Here is an 18,716-nt window from a genome sequence, read left to right on the forward strand (position 1 = left end):
CTATCACACAGCGGTGCTGAGTCATTATAAGGTGTTAGCATTTTCAATTACCTCACACCTCCCATCTCTGCCGCCCTGTCTCCTCTGTGAGGCAGACGCTGCACAGCAGGAGAAAAGCAACAAAATGCTAATGTTCTGAGCTTGACTTGAAAAACAAAACAAACAAAAATACAAGCTGACAAACATTTAAGTAGAAGAAAAACAAACAGCACTTCTAATGTCCCGTGGTTCATGTAGAACTTTATTTCAGCTTTGTGGTTGTTTTAAAAGCACTTTTTAGCAATACAGACTGAACGGTTTCCATGATACATGTCGTACTGCATATGTCAAACATTCATGCCAAAGAAAATACTACCGATACATTTCCAACAGGACAGTTACAGGTATTGGAAAAAAAAAAAAAAAAAAGTACAAAAAAGGCTTTTTCATAACAACCATAACAAGACAACACTACCATAAAGCGTTTTAGTGCTTCTAGCTTAAAGTGTTATCATGATCATTGAAAAGAATTAAAACTACTCAAAAAAAGTTCCTTTCTATTGTAAAAGAAAAGAAAAGAAAAGAAATGCTTGTACTCGGTTGCAAATTCCCACATAGCAGAGCAAGCTAGCCACCTTGCTGAGTATCCACATGGGCAACTGCCTTTTAAAAGAGGTAAGGCAAGTTCTGTCTTAAAAAAACATTAGCTTTCCTCCCTAGTAAAACACTGGTGAAAAGATACTCGACACTTTTGACAACAAAATGTCTTTTTTCTGTTTCACAAATTAACAAGTTAGGCTTACAGAGACCTATTTTAGAGGAAAAATGCTTCTACTGGTGATTGCTAGAAAGCTATTGCCAACAAAAAAGCCAAACATGAAACATCACAAACGTATCTTAATATTAATATCAAAGCAGAATGTTAGAGAGATTTTGAGGCTACATATTTGGAAGGCAGTGATACCTATAAATCCTTTTTTTTGGGCAGCAATACAAAATAATTTATTCTACATTTTTATCTTAGTGTTCTAATAGATTGTACTCTCTAGCTTAATAAATGTCGTTTTTGAGTAAAGGAAATACACTTAAATAAAAAAGTAATACAAGATAAAGAGCACCTTATCCCCATACAAGTAATTTGACATGTAGATTTTTGGAAGCAAATGGCACAGTCATCAATGGTAAATTAGCAATGCTCATTGAATTGTACATTTTTTTTGTCAGACCACACACACAAGTCTCAACAATTTAACATCACGTTATGACAAGAGACTCTTGTTACTGATGTGTTTGCATCATGTGGGTTTGTGTGTACCTGTACAACAATCAGGTAAAGCGGGCTGATCACTGGACAGAAGCTGAATGAGTTTTATGTGCTTGTCTTGAATTCTTAAATCGCTACACGGCGGCTCTGGAATTCTCAGCCAAAAGGGTGTTGCGACACCGCTGCTGTCGTTCTTGGTACAGCTCAGTAAACAAAGAAGGGGTGTGGTGTGCTACCTGGCAGTAACTACAACTCTATCTGTGTTTTATCACTGAGCTGAAGTGGACCTCTAAAGTCAGTGCAGAAAAGAGCTTTTACCCTGACTCAGCTTTCCTAGTGCAAAACTGCCAACATCTGGTCTTTAACTGCAAGGACAGTCAAACTGTACACAGACATGACGCTTAAACACTCACAGGACCTTTAAGTGTGGCAGTAACACGTCACAAACTTGCCATACTGTGGTGAAAAAATATTAAAAAATGAAAATCCACATCGGGACCTTCCGATAACAATACACAAGCATAACGATTTACAAATACATTAAAACTTGAATGCAGCTGGCATTGACTGTGACAGATGCATGAGAACTTTACATCAAAAGTAAAGGGCCAACCTTTACATCACCTCTTCTACACTTCTGAATTTTCTCGGAGCTGTCTAAGGATGAAATCCAGAAATAGTTCCCTTAAGTTCATATCCAAGATCATGAGGCTTAAAAGAGCCGCCATAAGCTCAATCAGAAAACCAACACATATTAAGTGAAAACAGAGAGAATGACACTGAAAGGAGAATGAAAAGGGGATGGTGGGAGAAGAAAGGCAGAGAGAAAAATTAGAGAAAGGCGACGCTTGTGATGCGAGTATCTTTCTGGCTGCAGTTAGGACACACAACTTAACAGCAAAACAGATGAAAGTCAATTTCCTTGTTTCGTAAAAGAAATTCCATCTGAACACAACCAAACCATTAAGAGAGCATTTGTTGTGTCCAATAAGACATTTGAGAATGCCCTCGGCTGGCTGACTCGGGTGCTGTGTAGATGGTCGAGCAGCGGCAGCTGGTGTGATTGTGGCTTTGCGGGCGTGGTCGGTGTAGGCTTTAAGAGAAGAAGAAGAGTCTGTTGGGAGGCGGGGGGGGGTCCTAGTAAAGGAGGATGCGGCGCTCAATGGCCTTGCGGCAGATGGGGCACTCACTCATTCGGTCCCCACACAGCTGGCAGGTGCCATGGCCGCACATGAAGATCATGTTCTTTAGCCGGTCCAGACACACCGGACACATAGTCTGCAATCACAGTTCATGTTTTAATGTGATAAAGTCATTTCAACGTTCCAACAACAGACAGGGAATCATTAACTGAGCCAAGCCCTATACAAAAACTTCATGACAGACATTCATATGATCACACTTTTTACATCACCATTGATTTTATTCATCCTTGGTAGTTAACGAGCCACACGTGGTTTGTGTCTACATAAAAAAACAGGGTGTGTCTAGCTTAGTGACATTATGGTAAGACATTATTTATACAATTTATACAATAGCAGATATGATCGTGCCCTGAATGGCCTGCAAAGCCTTGGTACTTGTTACTGTAGCTGCTTCCAGAGCAGCTCATTTACCTCTTTCTGTCATTTTAAAACAATTCTCATTAGAACAAAAATAATTAATGATTGATTGAACATTTAAACCATGTATCACACAAAATGGGATGATTTGCTGATTTGCTTTTGTATAATTGTGAGTTCAATATTGCAAATTGAAGACGTTAACCTGTTCCTTGATGTCTTGGAGCTGTTGCTGTAGCTTTTGTACATCAGCGTTGACGTTGGTGTTGTCTTTGTCTCTCTGCATGGCTGGGATGTTTCCGCTGGCTGTTTGGACGCAACGGCACATGCACATGTTGAGGAAAAAAGGGAATGCAGTTACCAGCCGAGAGACTGATCAAATTAAGAGATGGCCCAAACCAGTGGCCTCATCAAACTTCACCTCCTAAAAATTAATAAACCTTTATAAATACATCTGAAATGCAGCCACACTGACATTGCCCTTTTTAAACAAGATGGGATTAAAATATGTGTTTTGTATTCTAGCATGGATGACAAACACATGCACTGTGGATTTCAATATGATTGGCAGATCAAACTTGGGCTGTGTTGGCATTGCATTTATTTTTTTAAATGATTTGAATTCAGAAATGCACACTTTGTTTATATCTGAAACATAAACTGGAAGAGGGAAAAAGCTCATACAAAGTTATTGGCATTGTAAGAGCCACAGGATGCATGAGTTTAATGATGCCAATGTAAAACAGCTTGAATATATTATTTGAGCACTCAACAAGGATTAGCTGGACTGAAGCCCTGTTGTGGACTCCATTCTAGACTGGCAAACAGCTGCCAGAAATAGTGAGAATGTGATTCTTGGCCTTTGCATCACCTGTTTAGGTGTGTGCGTCACTGAAAGAGAAAAGGGAGGGGGTTTAAGGGGTGGGGATGGGGGCCAGGGCAGCACTGGGGGAGCTCTTTAAAAAAGGGTCTGATAAGGTATACTTACACCAACTTAGTGCCAGATTGTTGGGTTGGAGAAGATCCTGCGATCCCCCTGCCATAGTGTTAGAGCTCCCTGCTGGGAATAACCAGTCACATTGTTATAGTGGGAGTTGTCCTCACCAGCTCAACAGCTGGCCTGGGGACCAAAACTACTCACTACAGCCTCTAAGGGAGGTTCAGAGAAAGAATTTGAAGAGAAGCTGGCAAGTTGGAAACAGTGCTCAGGGAAAGAAAGGGGAAAAGAGTCGCTTCGAAATAGAATAAATAGTTAAAATGAATAGCAGCAATTGATTCTTTCTCTTTTTGCCATCAGCCAATGCTAAAGCATGAGTCTAATGTCTAGGCTTACTCAGCTGGAAGTACATTATGTCAGAGAAGTAGGGAGTCAAAACAATCAAAGTGACAGATGACTTTTGTGCACAAGATTTGTTTTTGTAGCAGACATCAACAGTCAGTGTTACTGGGATGAAGGGAAAGGAGATAAACAATCTTGCTGCCCCTTGCATGAGTGTATGCGTGTTTGGGTCTGCATTCACTTCTGCACGTCTGGTAATGACTGCAAGTGAGATTTGCATGCCAACAAGCTGACACGTGGAGAAATGTTAAATAATTATTACAGGTGAACTTACAACAAATTCCCTTTTAACTCAACATAAAAATGTGGAAAACACGATAGGAATAACCACTGGTGAAATTTACCACTAAAAGAAGGTCATGGGCATAAAACACTGTTTTCAACTTGGAGACAAGAGGATGGATTGTGAATGCAACCAAAAATAAATATGTTTACACACTTCATTACATCCCTATTCACTGGACTGTTTGGGATAAAACTGATGAGGTGCCTGTGTGCACATCCTTGTTAGCAGGGGTGGTACAGTTCATGAAAAACATCCTAAACAGTCACGGTTCGGAGCGTGTGTGCGTCGCACGGTTTAATTCAAACGCAATGTAGCCTTGTGCCCGTATGTGACCTCAGACAGTGTGTTTCCCTTTCACGCGAAAGATTAGGTGTGGACAAGATACCAAAAAAACGTACAGCAAAAGGCTGCGTAAAACATTTCAGATCGTCCTGCCAACCTGTATTTTAATATCTACTTCAATGTAGGCTGTAACGATTTTTAACTTCCCTGCTGTTTTAATCCTGTCAACTCTGCAGAAGGCGGGGTTGCTCAGTTCCCCCCACGACACGGACACACACACACGCACGCACGCGCAAACACACACACGGTGCATGCATTAAAAAAAGATGAACCGACAGGATGACCTTAATTAAGGACAGCTACACTTGTTATGAGCAATGACAAGTTAAAGTCCAATAACTCCTTTATCAAACTGTATGAATGTCAGTCCCAGGCCAGGATAGGAAATTATTTAATAATGTAAAGATCAACAAGCCACTGACAGATATGTTTATATTTGATTCCTTCAATAAATTGTGGAAATCATCAATGTCTTCCGTTCTGCTGTATCAGCATCTCACCTCGCCTTGCCTTCCTCAGAGATGGTCCCAATAATGTGCTTAAAGTCAAGTCAAATTCAGTTTGGGCTTAATTACATGATGATATGAACTATTGTGGATAATTAAGCAATATATCAGATGCTGAAGTATATTTCTGGAGGGTTATAGATCAAAAGAAAAAATAACAAGAACCGTACAAAACCAAAACCGTGACCCTAAAACCGTGATAGGAACCAAACCGTGGGTTTTCTGAACTGTGCCACCTCTACTTGCTAGGTGTTTAATGTTAATAACTATGAGTTCAAACCTGAAATTTTCAATTTTCACATTCATGTGGGTATTCATAAGCAAATTTATCATTATGACTACAGGACTTTGGCATATGCTCACAGATAAGTTTGTCCACCCAGGCTGAGCTGATTGGTCTAACTGTTAGAGGCAACAGAACATGAATAAGGTAATCAGATTGTCTGTATATCATGATGACACTACTGTATTATTCAGCAACTCAATTTAGAAATGGCTTCTGTGATCTACTTTTGAAAGGATTATGATCTGAAACACAAAATCCTCTCTCTTTGGAGAATTCCTGACAAGGCAGCCAAACACTTGTTAGGCCACTGTCCATTTCAGCTAGTATCTAAATAGAAGCTTAGAACAAATGATATGATCACAATGGATGCAATAATTAATACACACCAGATCTAGTAGTGGAAAAGAGTTTGGGAAACAGGGTTAACCAATTTCAGCATCTAACTTAAGCTAAACATTTCTAACATGTCTCCTAGGACAAAACCAACTAAACAGTGTATCAGTGATGCAAACAAAGGAATAAATGCATAAGCAAGGCAGCGAAAAAGCAAAAGGTAAAAAGGGCTAAAGCAGATACTTTGAAAGTGGAAAAACTACAAAAGAAAGAAGGAAAAAATGAAAAGGGGAATTAAAAGGGAACGTGTGGAAGATTCACTCACTAAGGTCCTCATCATCATCATCATCATCATCATCATCATCATCATCAGCGGCATCATCCTCCATACCTTTCCCTCCACAGCACAGAACGAAGGGGGTACGGCGTTCCACCACAGCCCGACACTGTACGCACTTCTTCATGAGGCTGGCACAGTCTGGTGAAAACAAAACACATATTGGTCAGAGCTGAATGCAAAGTGTATTTGATATACAGTGTGTTTTTTTAATGCAGCAGCTGATCAGAACGAGACCAAGGTGTAACTTACTCTCACAAGCGCACATGTGACCACAGGGCTGGAACAACACGGCTGCTTTTTTGTCAGAGCAGACTACGCACTCCTCAATCTGTGGAGGGACAAAATAAAACAACAAAAAAGAATAAAAGTATCCACTCTTTGTCATGTATCTATTGTCTGCGTGGGACAGGTAGTGCTTCTGATACCTTGGTTCTTGACTGCACCTGGTCCTTGCAGATGAGACACTTCTTGACACGAGGCGAGCAGAGGGAGCAGGTGGCAATGTGTCCGCAGGGCCCAAACAGAGTGTCTCTCTTCATGTCTGAACACACCATACACTCCTCCAGTGACTCAATGTTGCTGTTCAGAGATGGGCTGCGGGTGCCTACCTGGCCACTGGGACATTAAGAATGAAAACACAATGTGAGAGCAGAAGAAATTACAAGCAGAGAGGCTGACAGAGAGCAAAGAAAATATAGGGAGACAGACAGAGAATAAAAAAAGAACAGGAGTGAAAAAAGAAAGAATAAAAAGCACTGCATGAAACATTTTTAGCAAAGAAAGAAAATCAATGAGGTTGCCTGATAATTTTCCTGAGATCTTTCCTGCTCTGTTCCTTTTTCCCGGTCAGGTGAAAAGTCACTATGGATGCATGCAGAAACTTAATAACACATTCCTGTAAAGCCATCCTTTTCATCCGTGTGTAATAAAAGTTTTCTGCTTGTTTAAAAACTTTTTAGAAGCATCATAGCACAGTTTGATGAACAGTTAAGTGCTATTTGGTCACATAAATGTGAAAAGCAGGCTAAACTAATAACAAAATATCTAGGTCTCCAAATCTAAGTCTACATGACTGTTTTGATATTATCAGACAGTCTGATGAAGGCTTAGTTAATCTATAAAGAAATCTAGGCTTAAAAAATAAATCTGTTGTTGCATAAACTAAACATAATGTGTTACTAACTATTGAGGTTTAGACATGCTAGTGGATGTTTATACCATCCAATCTAGGCATTACATTATAGGCATATACTTTTGTCCAAAGAAACAAACAACAAGAGAATACACTAGTTGTTTCTGTCGGTTCCCAGACTTTATGCTAAAGTAACCCAACTGTCTTCTGGATCCAGCTTTATATTTAACAGACAGACATGAGTGGTATTGATCTTTCCATCTAACTCCAGGCAAGAAAGAAAATAGGTGTATTTCCTAAAATGTCAAACTATTCCTTTAAGGGATGTTTACCTGCTCTTCTCTTTGTGGCATTTGGCCAGAGCTTTGCAGAGGCTGGGGTCTGGACACAGGTCTAGAGGGGACTGGCCCTTCTTGTTACGAATGGTCAAGTCCGCTCCATTAGCTGCCAGGAAGCAGGCAATGGATGCTGCACTCTTCTTCTCTGCCCCCTGGGTGCCCAAGCCCATGATTAACTGCATGGAGCCAGACAGACACACAAAAACAGATTAATCAGACGCACATCAGGCACTTTTGGCATAAAAGTTTGTTTTTTAATTTGAATCCAGTGGGACCAGTGTCTTGTCTCTACCTTACACACTGGCACTAGAGTCATGAGCAAGAAAAGTAAGAAAGTCCTTATGTCAATATTATTCAGAGGGCTTCAGAGCTACTGTAGATCCGGAAGGACCATGCCAAAGAACTATCAGATCATCACTAATTAGCTACTCAGATATGTCTGGAGATGGCTGTCAGCGTAACCCCCTCAACCAGACCCAAAATCCCATTAACTGTCCTGTTTCTCTCACTCCCTCCTCCAGCTCATCGTCTCAGTCAGTCTGCCCAAAATCAAAGCTTCTCTCTTTCTATCTAGCAATTTGGGCCTTCCATGTCTGATTGTCTTGAACCACTAGCTTTTACTTCTCTGTTGAAGGAGCCATCGGGCCGACTAATTCAATTCTCATCTTGAAGGAGGGGAGCGCTATGGGGGACTGACACAACTGCGCATATCTCAATTTAGCCCGCTGTCTGTCTGTTCCGCTTCTCAGCGGGGAACCAGTCTGTAGATGCAGTGAGGCCCCGTAGCCTTAAACTCATCCCTGTAGGGATTAGTAATATGGTGTTAACATTAAGAGGGTTCAGGTCTTACATGGCCTTGTTGGCCTCTACAGAGGGACAAACTTGTACAGGCTGGTCGAAGGCTGCAGCGAGCTGGTTGGCTGCTCCAGGCTAGTATCGGCCTGCTGTCTGAATGATGGGCCAGTGCAGAATGGGCTGTTCAGTGATGAAGATGACGGGGGAATTACAACCCTGCTCCCAGCCAAAATGTAATACATTTAAATTAAAAAAACGTATTATAGGATTACTAGAACCACAGCAGCAATTGGTAAAAACCTCTTGCCCAACCTGTTGCCCACCATGAATAGTACTGTTCAATCTCAAATAGATAACATATAAATAAAATCTCCAGCATGCTGCAAAATGTGGATTATTCTGTCTCCCACACAGGGCTGGTGTTGAAAAGAGGCAGAAACGGTCTGTAAGTGTGAATATATTTGAATGTGCACAGCCCTGCAACACACCGGTGACTTGGTTCAGGGTGTTTTCTAGTGTTTTGCCCAATTTATACCGTTTAATACCCTCAATAGGAAAAAGCAGGTATAGCCTATATATGGAACACGTTTTTAAACTTTAAACTGCGCCTTTTACTGAGCCATGCTGCAAAGCTTAAGATACCTTAAGGAACCTTGACCTAAGTAAATGACAGGTAAAGTAAGTAAAGGAGCAGTGAGGTTAATAATAAATGTATACGCACTGTGTTCTTGGAGGGCTCCCAGGGCTCCACTTTGCTGACATCCTGCATATCTTGGAGTTGTCGCAGTTGGGACAGTGTGTGGTGACGCAGTGCCTCGTGAAGTGGTGTGTCCCCGTCCTTGTCCTGCACATCAAGCTTGGCCTCTGCACGCACCAGCAGCTGTCAAGAAAAAAATCCATAAATAAACACAAACAGGCAGTCAAACAGAAACTGTAGCAATAACTGTAAAACAACTTTAATTTTATGCTACAATGCAAATGCCACAGTGCTGATTTATGAGGTTGCTGCTAACAATGAACTGCCTCAGTGTTGTAGTCCCCAATTATGGAGTGCATTTTTTCTTGAGTCCACAAGATGGCCTCGTGGCAATCTTGATCCAATACTACGCCAAATGAGACACTGCCTCAGAGAGCATTTTCCCTACACCGCATTAATCTGAAGTAGGACCTCATTCAACTGCAGGACATCCACCAGTGTAAATTAAATGTGGGGCTGCGCTGATGTTGTTCTACTTCCCTTTGTGTGTAGTTTGGAATGAGGGACTGATAGAAAGATAAATAGAGACAGAACCTTTGGTTTGTGGTGGGGAGGAGAAAAAATGATAGCGGGATAATAAAAAAGAAAGCCCACTAACCCGGACTATCTGGGTGTGTTGACGCTCCACTGCCAGGTGTAGTGCCGTCTGCTGGTTGACGTTCTGGATGTCTAAGCTGGCATTGCCCTTGGAGGTGGGAACAAGAGAGGAGAAAACACACAAATAAACATATGGGCTTACATACATTACCAACCAACATTAATGAATCACAAATACATACTCTATGTGCATGTAAATTTGACAGACAAGTGATAAATGTAGACAAACAGGACTAGAAAAAATAATTCAGTTAAAACGTAAAATAATTGTTTAGCACATGAAAGGGTGTAACAACCAGTCTGGCTTTATGTGGCATGACAGAATATTCCTTCCTTCAACCATGCCAACCAACAAAGTGTCACCTAGGGGGTTGGAAAAAACACATCCTACAATAATGCTACAGTACATGTGATTGTCATTTCCAATTGCAAACACCTCAGCTGAGAAGATGTGGAGGGAAGATAAGCATTGTGATCAGGCAGTGTGTGAAATCCCCAAGTAATAAGACTGACTGACTGGCTGACTGGCTGGCTGACTGGCTGGGAATCTGCAGTGCACCTTGTAGTGTGGTGCAATTTCTGAATAGAAAGCTGAGCCAGAGAGTGTGAACCAGCTCATTGCAGGCACTTGGAAAAAAGGCTGTCCCCGTTGAAAGGTAGCAAGCGTTGGAATGTTGCAGCAACATTGCTGCCTTGCACCATATCCTAATTAACCCAGTTCCTGCTTGAGCAGGTGACTTTGGCTGAAAACTCCTGTATGTGTCTTCTGAGAATTAAATCTGCAATCTCAGAAGGGAAAAGTGCACAAACCTATGATTGGAAGAGTAGAATGGCCCAACAGCACTAAAGAATATCCCCCTCTGTGAAACGCTTGGATTCAATAAAAAAAAGGGACTTATAGCAGCTTCAAATGGTCTGCAGCTTGCTGGCTACAGGGAGTGCAGTGGAAGCCATTCTTGATGGCTTCTGTCTGTAAAGCCAGAAGTGCAAGCTAAGCTTATGCAGCTATGCTTTGGACTGATAATTGTAAACAAAAGGGGTCTCTTAGAGAGTAAGAATAACTGCATTTGTGTTACGTTTTAAGCATGCAATTAAATCTGCAATTTATAGGTCTGTGAGCCGTATATATATAAAAAAAAAACATTTGAAGATGTGGTTTTGTTTTTGGATCAAACTTTATCTTACCACTCAGTTCAATGCAATTACCAAACTGGATTCAAAATGGCAACCTTCCAGTCACAAGCCTCTACAACCTTTAAGCTCCATCACCCCAGAATACAATACTGCATACTGTTCAGGACTGGGTTCTTTCGGCATAATAAGGCTAGAGAACAAGTGTGAAGATCCACTTGGAACCCAAATGTTATTCAAACTAGATTGTGAGTAGCACACACAATCCCAGCAAGACACTGACAACAATACTGAAATGAAAGCAAGTGTGTTGTTACCTGGTGCACTAAGAGCTCAGCCACCTCCACATGGTTGTTGAGGGCAGCTAGGTGCAGTGCGGTGTAACCGTCGTCCTTCTTCTCATCTACGATCCAAGGCCTCGGCAGTTTAGATAGCAGCACACGCATGGCACTGCACAGAGGAGACATGGAGAAAGGGAAGAAATTGAGTGTTTGAATGGGCTGAGTTGGGAAGCATGACGAAAAAAAACAAAAAAAGGTACAGAAGGTATTGTCAATTTGATAGTTTGTAAATGTAAACTGCCAAAATGAATCTGTGACTGGATGTCTCATGCACTGTATGATTGCTGGGGGCCAGACAAAAACAGCTATAAGGAAACACATCACTGTGTCTGTACTGCTGATTCACAGCTTATTCCAATTCCATTCCAACACACTTTTGTTTTTTAGAGCAGAGCATATCCCATTTTCACACATGGGGACACAAATACTCAATCAACTTAGAGAGGGAGTTGCTTTCCCAAGCAGAGTGTTATTTACATTAAGCTTCGAGTAGTACAAGAGCTGTGTGATATGTTAGAGTACCATTCCCCCGACCATCGCTTCAGTTAAAAAGGGAAGCCACTTCTCTCTTGATGATGCGCAAACGCGCCTATCATTGGGAGGCAAAATTGTAATTACACAAGATTTAGCTGCATTCACTCAGATCTCCTCCTGGAGAAGAAACAGACAGGGTAGGAAGTGAAAACAAATCAATTGTTTAAACAGTGCTGTTTAACAGAAGTAGCCTGTTGTGGTGAAAAGAAAAAGTCAGTCAGTTGTGTGCAATTGAAGGTCATTTAGAGGATGTGTGTCACAGAGAGAAGTGTCTGCAAAGACTGCTGTACATGGATGGAAGGCTGAGAGCGAGTCACAGTGTCACCGTGGAGATAGAGGGAGGCTGATGGGCACTTCCTACAGTGTCATTGAAAAAAGAGACTATTTTCCTAGTAAAATGAATCCACGTACATTGCCATTTCTTCTCAAATCCAAGAATCACAAAAAAGACAGCACGAAAGATTTATTTGAAATATCAATACATAGATTTTGAGTAAACACCCTTCTTCCTACTATTTTTTTTTATTAAGTGTTTGAACTAAACCATTATCCATTTAAAGCCCCTACCTTCTCTACTTGTCTTGCTTTAGCCCCTGGCCAAATGCCCAAATGCTATGGAATATAAAACAAGACACTTAAAAGCCATATCCCTGAACTGTTCTTGTATATTGTCTGTTGTTAGGAACACAATGTACCTTCAATAAGCAATAAAGCAACAATGCTGGAGGGAACACTTCTGACCTTGATTAACCCTGAATAATCATGCAGGGTATAGCTTTGAACTTCAACAAAAGGAGGAAGCTGATTTTACTTTAATATGGCTGAACAGCCCCCATGCGAGCACTGGAGTGTTTACACACACAACCGTATGGTAAATTGGGTCTGAAACATTACTGAAAGGAAATGGGGTCCAAAAAGGATCAAGAATGTTACAGCCTGCACAATCAATGGAAATTAAACTACGATTACTATTATAAACTTAAATTATTAAGACAGAGAAAAGAAAAAATGCAAATCAACATGCTGGCAGGCTTTCAGACTGCAGGTAATCAGCATGGCTGGTTCCCTGCGGGTTTTTGCTAAACCTACAGCTCGTCTCCCTCCTTCTGGAGTAATGAAAGAGAGCATCATCAGCACACTCTCTTGAGGAAAGCAGAGAAAGAGGGGCAGAGAGGCAGGGGGGGCAGGCAGCCAGCACCTCTGTACGGACAGAGATCCGGGGCTGGTGTACTGCTGCAGTGATGAACAGTGCAGCACACTGATCCCAGGCTCCCTCGCTCTCTCGCTCTACCTCTCATTGCACAGAGGCTTACACACCTGCATTGCCTGCAGCCATCTTCAACCACTTAATGCAGAGGAGCACTGCTTAAATGTGATAGCAACCGCACCCATTCTCCCTAATCTCACATTCATAAAGTGACGCCTTTGTTACAAAGAATCTTTTGCTTGCATACTGTAGATTAACCATCTCAGGGGGGACTTTAGAGTAATTTCATCCGTTATGCTCCCACTGGATAGCAGTTGAGACTTAAACAAGCACATTATTCAAGAAAAGACCTTGCCACATCAGATTCTTGCCTGAAGCTATAACATAAAACTTATTCCCAAGCGTTCCAAACAGCACTCTTTTATTTTTCTTTCAAATAAGACCAATAGACAATACAGGAATGTGGTTACTTTTTTTAAACTACAGCAATTTCCATCAGAATCAAGGGCAATTTTCCCACATAAAGCCTTTGTTCTTTTTGTTCCCCTTTTCATCCTCCTATTGGTGCAATGTATAACATTTGTGTGATCTGGATTGGCTGGAAATACCTCCTGTATGTAAAACTACTGGCCAATAAATGCATGCCTGCAACACCATAGGGGCAGACTGGCGCCTTCTAGTGTCAGCAGCAGGCACTTAAGTGCAGGCAGGTGTTTGTTGGTGTAGGGAGCCCCTCCAATAGAAGTCTAGATTGACAGGCTCCCTGCCACACTGGGCCAAATGGGCGGACATTAATATTAATGCCCCATACTGGTACTGCTGCATTGCAGTTCAGTTATTTGCTGTAAAGGCAGAAAAAGATTGAATTAAGAACCAAGAAATAAATCCTAGTTTTTATATATATATATATCTCACTCTCTCGGATAAGAGTGATGTTCAAAGTGACCGGGGGAAGTATGAGAGGAACTGTGTGTTGGCCCTTGAGGTAGCTCAGGCTGCAGACCTTTTACTGAGCAGAAGACAGTGAATTGAACTGGAAGTTAACATTTAGACAACTCAGGTTATCTGCTAAGAGAAGAAGACTGATATTTAGAGTGAAGAGAGGATCCCCTTATTAGAACTGAACTTTAAATCCAATGCCATTGTCTGTGTGAATGCCGAAGGATATGCAGCTGAGGGAAAGGAAATGTAGAGGAAAGAGGCAGAAGGGGAGACGTGATGGAACTGGGTCACCCTGTGAGAGATCTCAGAGTCCCTCAGGAGAGCTACACAGGGGCCTGTTGTCTTGGGCTGCAATTTGTCATTGACCAGGACGCTTTGTGAAGCCCTCAGCTCTGTCTGTTGGAGTTTGTCAGTGTGTGTGTAGGGGTCGACAGGTCCCTTCTGCTGCCCTCACCTGGCTGACAGCCATCTGTGTGGTGGTCAGTAGTCGTTATTACAACAGGAAGTGAGAGTCGGGGGACAATAACTTGGGTAGGACAGGGCAAAATGGGAACAGTCAACATCCAGCCTGAGATTAATGGCTTCACACAAACATATGGTTACTCTGATGTAGGAGACGTGTTTGGCATACCGTCATCCATTAACTAAGGCTTCAAGCTCAAGAAAAAAAGTTTCTGCATCGTAAATTAGTCGCCAAAAGGTGCCACCTGCCTTGGGAAAATAAAATGCTTTATAAACCTGATGATGAAAATGATGAGTCTAGCTGTCTCTGTGAGAGTCCTTGTATGGTCAAACATACAGATCGAATTTATACTACAAATATTCCACACCCCAATACCCCAAAATGTTTTGAAACGATCAAAGTCAATTCTTGACCTTGGAATACAATCCCAACTCAAGGTCCACTTTCAAATTTTTATAAGAGCTTTATACTATGTCACATGGTCTTCATCAGCAGATGAGATTATATTTTATCCATACCACTTTGTAGATTTTTGTATTTACGAAAGACGTCCTAAAAATGACATGGGTTAAACTGTAACAGCTGGCGTGTCAAAAAAATCCATCTCCATGTCAATAGCTGAGCAGACTATTCGGCGATGAACACCTTTTATGAGCCTTTGGAGAAATAGCTGGTGAGTGTGCCTTTGGTTGAAATTATTTTGACAAAAATGGTTTTAGTTGCATAACCTAATCTATACTAACTTCAAGAAAATTAGAAGGTCAGAATGTTTCATGAGCTTCGTCTATACATTCCTTCCCCAATACCAGCAGGATTTTGTTCTTTTAGATACAGAGTCCTTATTGGAACAGCCTTTTGTGATGAGACAACTTCAGACAATACATGAGGTGTAAGCTCATCGGGGACAGGATCAATACTTTCAGCTCCTTTGAAATAATTTACCCTGTTCCCAACAAATCATTCACAAATGCAACAAACCAACTCCAAATGGAACCCCCCCATCATGTGTGAAAGGTTTGGAAGGCACAAAGCATTTTAGTCAGTGGCAACTGGGAGGGTTAGAGCCATAAACTTTCAAGATTTCACTGATCTCAAAATATGTTGCTTTGAATGAGAATTTTGGCTTACATATTGCTTGGATTTTGAACATATGTATAACTTTAACCAAAAAACGGGGAAAAATTAAAGGGATGCAATGCATTGCATCATCGCGGTGTGGGTAGTATATGCAGACGAACAGTGTTTGACTTCCCCCTATGTCGCCAGCGCCCCCGCCCCTGGCCATCACTCCACCCCAACAAGTAATTAGTTACCAGTTCACTTTGTCAGGGCCATCCCACAGCTACTGGCCATCCTGCTGTGGACAGAGTAAATAAACACAGATAGCGCTCAGGCCGGCAGTGCAGCAGAGGGCTGAGGACAAGAACCTAGCTGGCTCTGCTCAATATAAAAAGGCTTTCATTACCATGCCGTGAAGAGAATAATTTTCCCTACAAAGTGACCTTCCCCTGCCTGCCTGTACCTGAGGCCCCTGAGTGAGCATGCTTTTATTAAAGACTATTTGCATAAACCAGGAAGGGGAAAGACGGGAAAGGGGTGCATTTTTATGATGTTTTGGTTATCACTATAGCTATTGCCTGTGCCTTGAAGGTTGTTTAGAAGGTGCCGGGTGCATTTTCAAGCATCTCAGGTACAGTTGTCTGTCCATTTGGGAAGTAGGCGGGGGTCTATAAAGGCTCAGCTTTAAATCACCGGGTATTATGGGACCTGATTCATAGCAATTTATGAAAGAGGAGGAAGCAAGATAGTCAGAGAAGCCCAATGGTGTGTTAATGTCCCATTGGTTCAAGATGACCCAATTATATCCCTGTGCTACTATTTCCTTGCACTTTAGTCTCCCCAGCTCCTTGAAAAAGTCTTATTCTAATTCATGCACATGCCATAATAGTTATAATATACATCCACTAACTCAAAAAGCAAAGACTGACATAAAAGATAAAGCAAGGACAGATTATATTAGAATAAAGAGATACCTGATTCATGCTAATATATTGAACCATCGCTCAATAGCATCAAAACTTAAATAAATAAATAGATAACATGTCATTATTGAACATATTTTGCATAGGCTTGCGTAGTCCCGGATCCCACTCGTCTTTAGTCTTCTGCTAGTGCAAATCTGGGGACAGTTAAACAAATATTTATACAGTTGAAATAAAAAGGAAACTGCTCTGTGAAGATTACTCATAAGGACTGAATACAATTGGATAATGTGCCAATGACACATTTGAAAGGTGACAAAACCACCAGGCAGGATTTGATAATAGCATTTTGAATGGCTGACTTGATGAAGGACAAAGTACATAAACCAAGGCATAGAAAATGGATGGTGTAGCTCAAATCACTTATCAGCCAAAGATACAAGCAGACTTGAGTACACTATTACCAAAGCATCCACACTCACTGGCCTCTTTTCTGTGATTACAGTCAATGTGCCTCAAACAAGCTGCTAAAAAAGCAAAGAAAATCATCTCTAACCCCTTCACTTTGCTCACTCCCCCTTTTTTCTTTTTTTAAACTCTTTTACACTTTTCTGTGACAGTAATGCAAAAATTGATCTAATGAAACCAAAATCTACTTGTCAATATCAACACCTACGCACTATGACATACAGTATCGGCTGTTTCACTTACTGTATGTATATGTCATTTGATGGATGGTTTGTGCTTATCCACTGTGTCGGTTTTAAGGAACTAAATAAACTGAACTGAACTTATTAATATGCTGCACTACAAGCTATTTGGATTTTATGAACTCTGTGAATCCCAAACCAAGGCTTAAAAACATCCCTTCTGAAACCTAAGGGTAATGTAATACATGCTTCATCTGTGTTTTTCTTCAGTCCAAAGTGCAGAGATACTATTGGTCGACACAGTGAACAGCTTAGCTCATGTTGGTTTGATTGTAACCAAAGCTACAAGCAGCAGCAAATTTTTCTCTGGAAATTTTTTTTCTATACTTTTTGGTCATTGGTTGCTTTTTACACAAGTGGACATAATTTCCTTGACCCAAACTACAGTACACCCTGATATGTACCCTCTTTGTCTCAGGTTGAGCTGCAAAACCCTGAATTTGAACTTTTAATATTTACATGTTTTCTAACTTCCTAGGTTATTAGCAGTATTTTAAGCCATCATGCCATTGTCATTTGAATAATTGTCAGGTTTTTTGGTATCACCTACCCAACAGCATCTAAATGACTTATCTGTAAAGCCAATGTTTAATTTCGGACCTAAATTTATTTACTTCAAATTTTTTGTGGCTGAGATTCTGGCCCTTTTGGGAATATAAAGTTCCTTTCATTTTCTATGAAATATAATCAGACTTACTCATGCCTGGTGAAATTAACTGCAAGTGCTTCTACACTGAGGTACAAAGCAGTAAATAGAACAGAGGGATTGACTCTGGGTTTTGCAGAGCGGTGGAGAATTCAGCCGTGCTGAAGGTCCTTCGATCGACAGCCACTCAGCAGCATGCCACACTGTCACCATACGGGCAAACAGTCTGAGAGGCTCCCATGATCTACAGCCTCACTGCAAATCTACCACTTTAAATCACCCCTCACTCCCTGGCCTGCCTCCCACCTTTCTGCCCTCACAAACACATTACACTCCTAAAAAGCTCATTTTTGTATGTTGGAACTTGTAAGGGTCCCTTTGCACAAAGCAAGCCAGCAGTAACAGTACCACCCCTTAAACACAACCAAAAAATAAGGATAACGCACCATCAAATTCTCTTCCACAATAATTGGCAGAAGAGAACCAAAGTGACAGAAATAAGCTGCCATATTTCAGCTGATGAATGACTGATTAATGACTTTTTCAGCAGTTACACTTCTAGGCACGCATGCAGAGGAAGAAGTTGTGGCTGAAAGAGCGCTTTGGTAATTCAAATCTTTTGTTTGCAAAGGGAAATAATAGGGATCAAAGGGCCTTGTGTGAGCTACTGCCTCTCCTAAGCACTGAGACAACAGGCCATGTGCCCCAGAGCAGCACAGAACATGTCTAACAACCAACTTGTTAATAGCAGGGGAATAGAGCTTGTTTAAATGTACTATACATTACACAGATAAGGCCCTCTGTGTATTCCACACAGATTCATGATTCTACAGATTTTCGGCAACAATTTTGAAAGGTGTCCGCCTAATCTGAATAATGTAATGGTTTTCTTCCTTTTTACAAA

General features: G+C 41.2%; 1 protein-coding gene across 4 annotated transcripts in view; it reads right to left on the reverse strand.

Annotated features, from left to right (window-relative positions):
• Window positions 1–215: 215 nt before the first annotated feature.
• Window positions 216–18,716, reverse strand: part of mib1 (mindbomb E3 ubiquitin protein ligase 1) — a 58,753-nt gene continuing 40,252 nt past the window's right edge. Inside the window, exons 13-23 of one of the 4 annotated variants that reach the window (XM_034887257.1) lie at window positions 11,305–11,437; window positions 9,858–9,944; window positions 9,224–9,382; window positions 7,702–7,883; window positions 6,663–6,852; window positions 6,487–6,565; window positions 6,289–6,375; window positions 3,794–3,862; window positions 3,011–3,111; window positions 2,376–2,521; window positions 216–1,978 (exon numbers count right to left, since the gene is read on the reverse strand). In XM_034887257.1, coding sequence (XP_034743148.1) covers window positions 2,381–2,521; window positions 3,011–3,111; window positions 3,794–3,862; window positions 6,289–6,375; window positions 6,487–6,565; window positions 6,663–6,852; window positions 7,702–7,883; window positions 9,224–9,382; window positions 9,858–9,944; window positions 11,305–11,437 — 1,228 coding nt within the window. In that variant the 3' untranslated portion in view covers window positions 216–1,978; window positions 2,376–2,380. Of the gene's footprint in view, window positions 1,979–2,375; window positions 2,522–3,010; window positions 3,112–3,793; window positions 3,866–6,222; window positions 6,376–6,486; window positions 6,566–6,662; window positions 6,853–7,701; window positions 7,884–9,223; window positions 9,383–9,857; window positions 9,945–11,304; window positions 11,438–18,716 lie in introns of all 4 variants that reach the window. The other 3 variants (XM_034887256.1, XM_034887255.1, XM_034887254.1) reach the window with 3 other exon arrangements.

The sequence above is a fragment of the Etheostoma cragini genome, chromosome 12 (assembly GCF_013103735.1).
Source record: "Etheostoma cragini isolate CJK2018 chromosome 12, CSU_Ecrag_1.0, whole genome shotgun sequence".
Taxonomy (NCBI): domain Eukaryota; kingdom Metazoa; phylum Chordata; class Actinopteri; order Perciformes; family Percidae; genus Etheostoma; species Etheostoma cragini.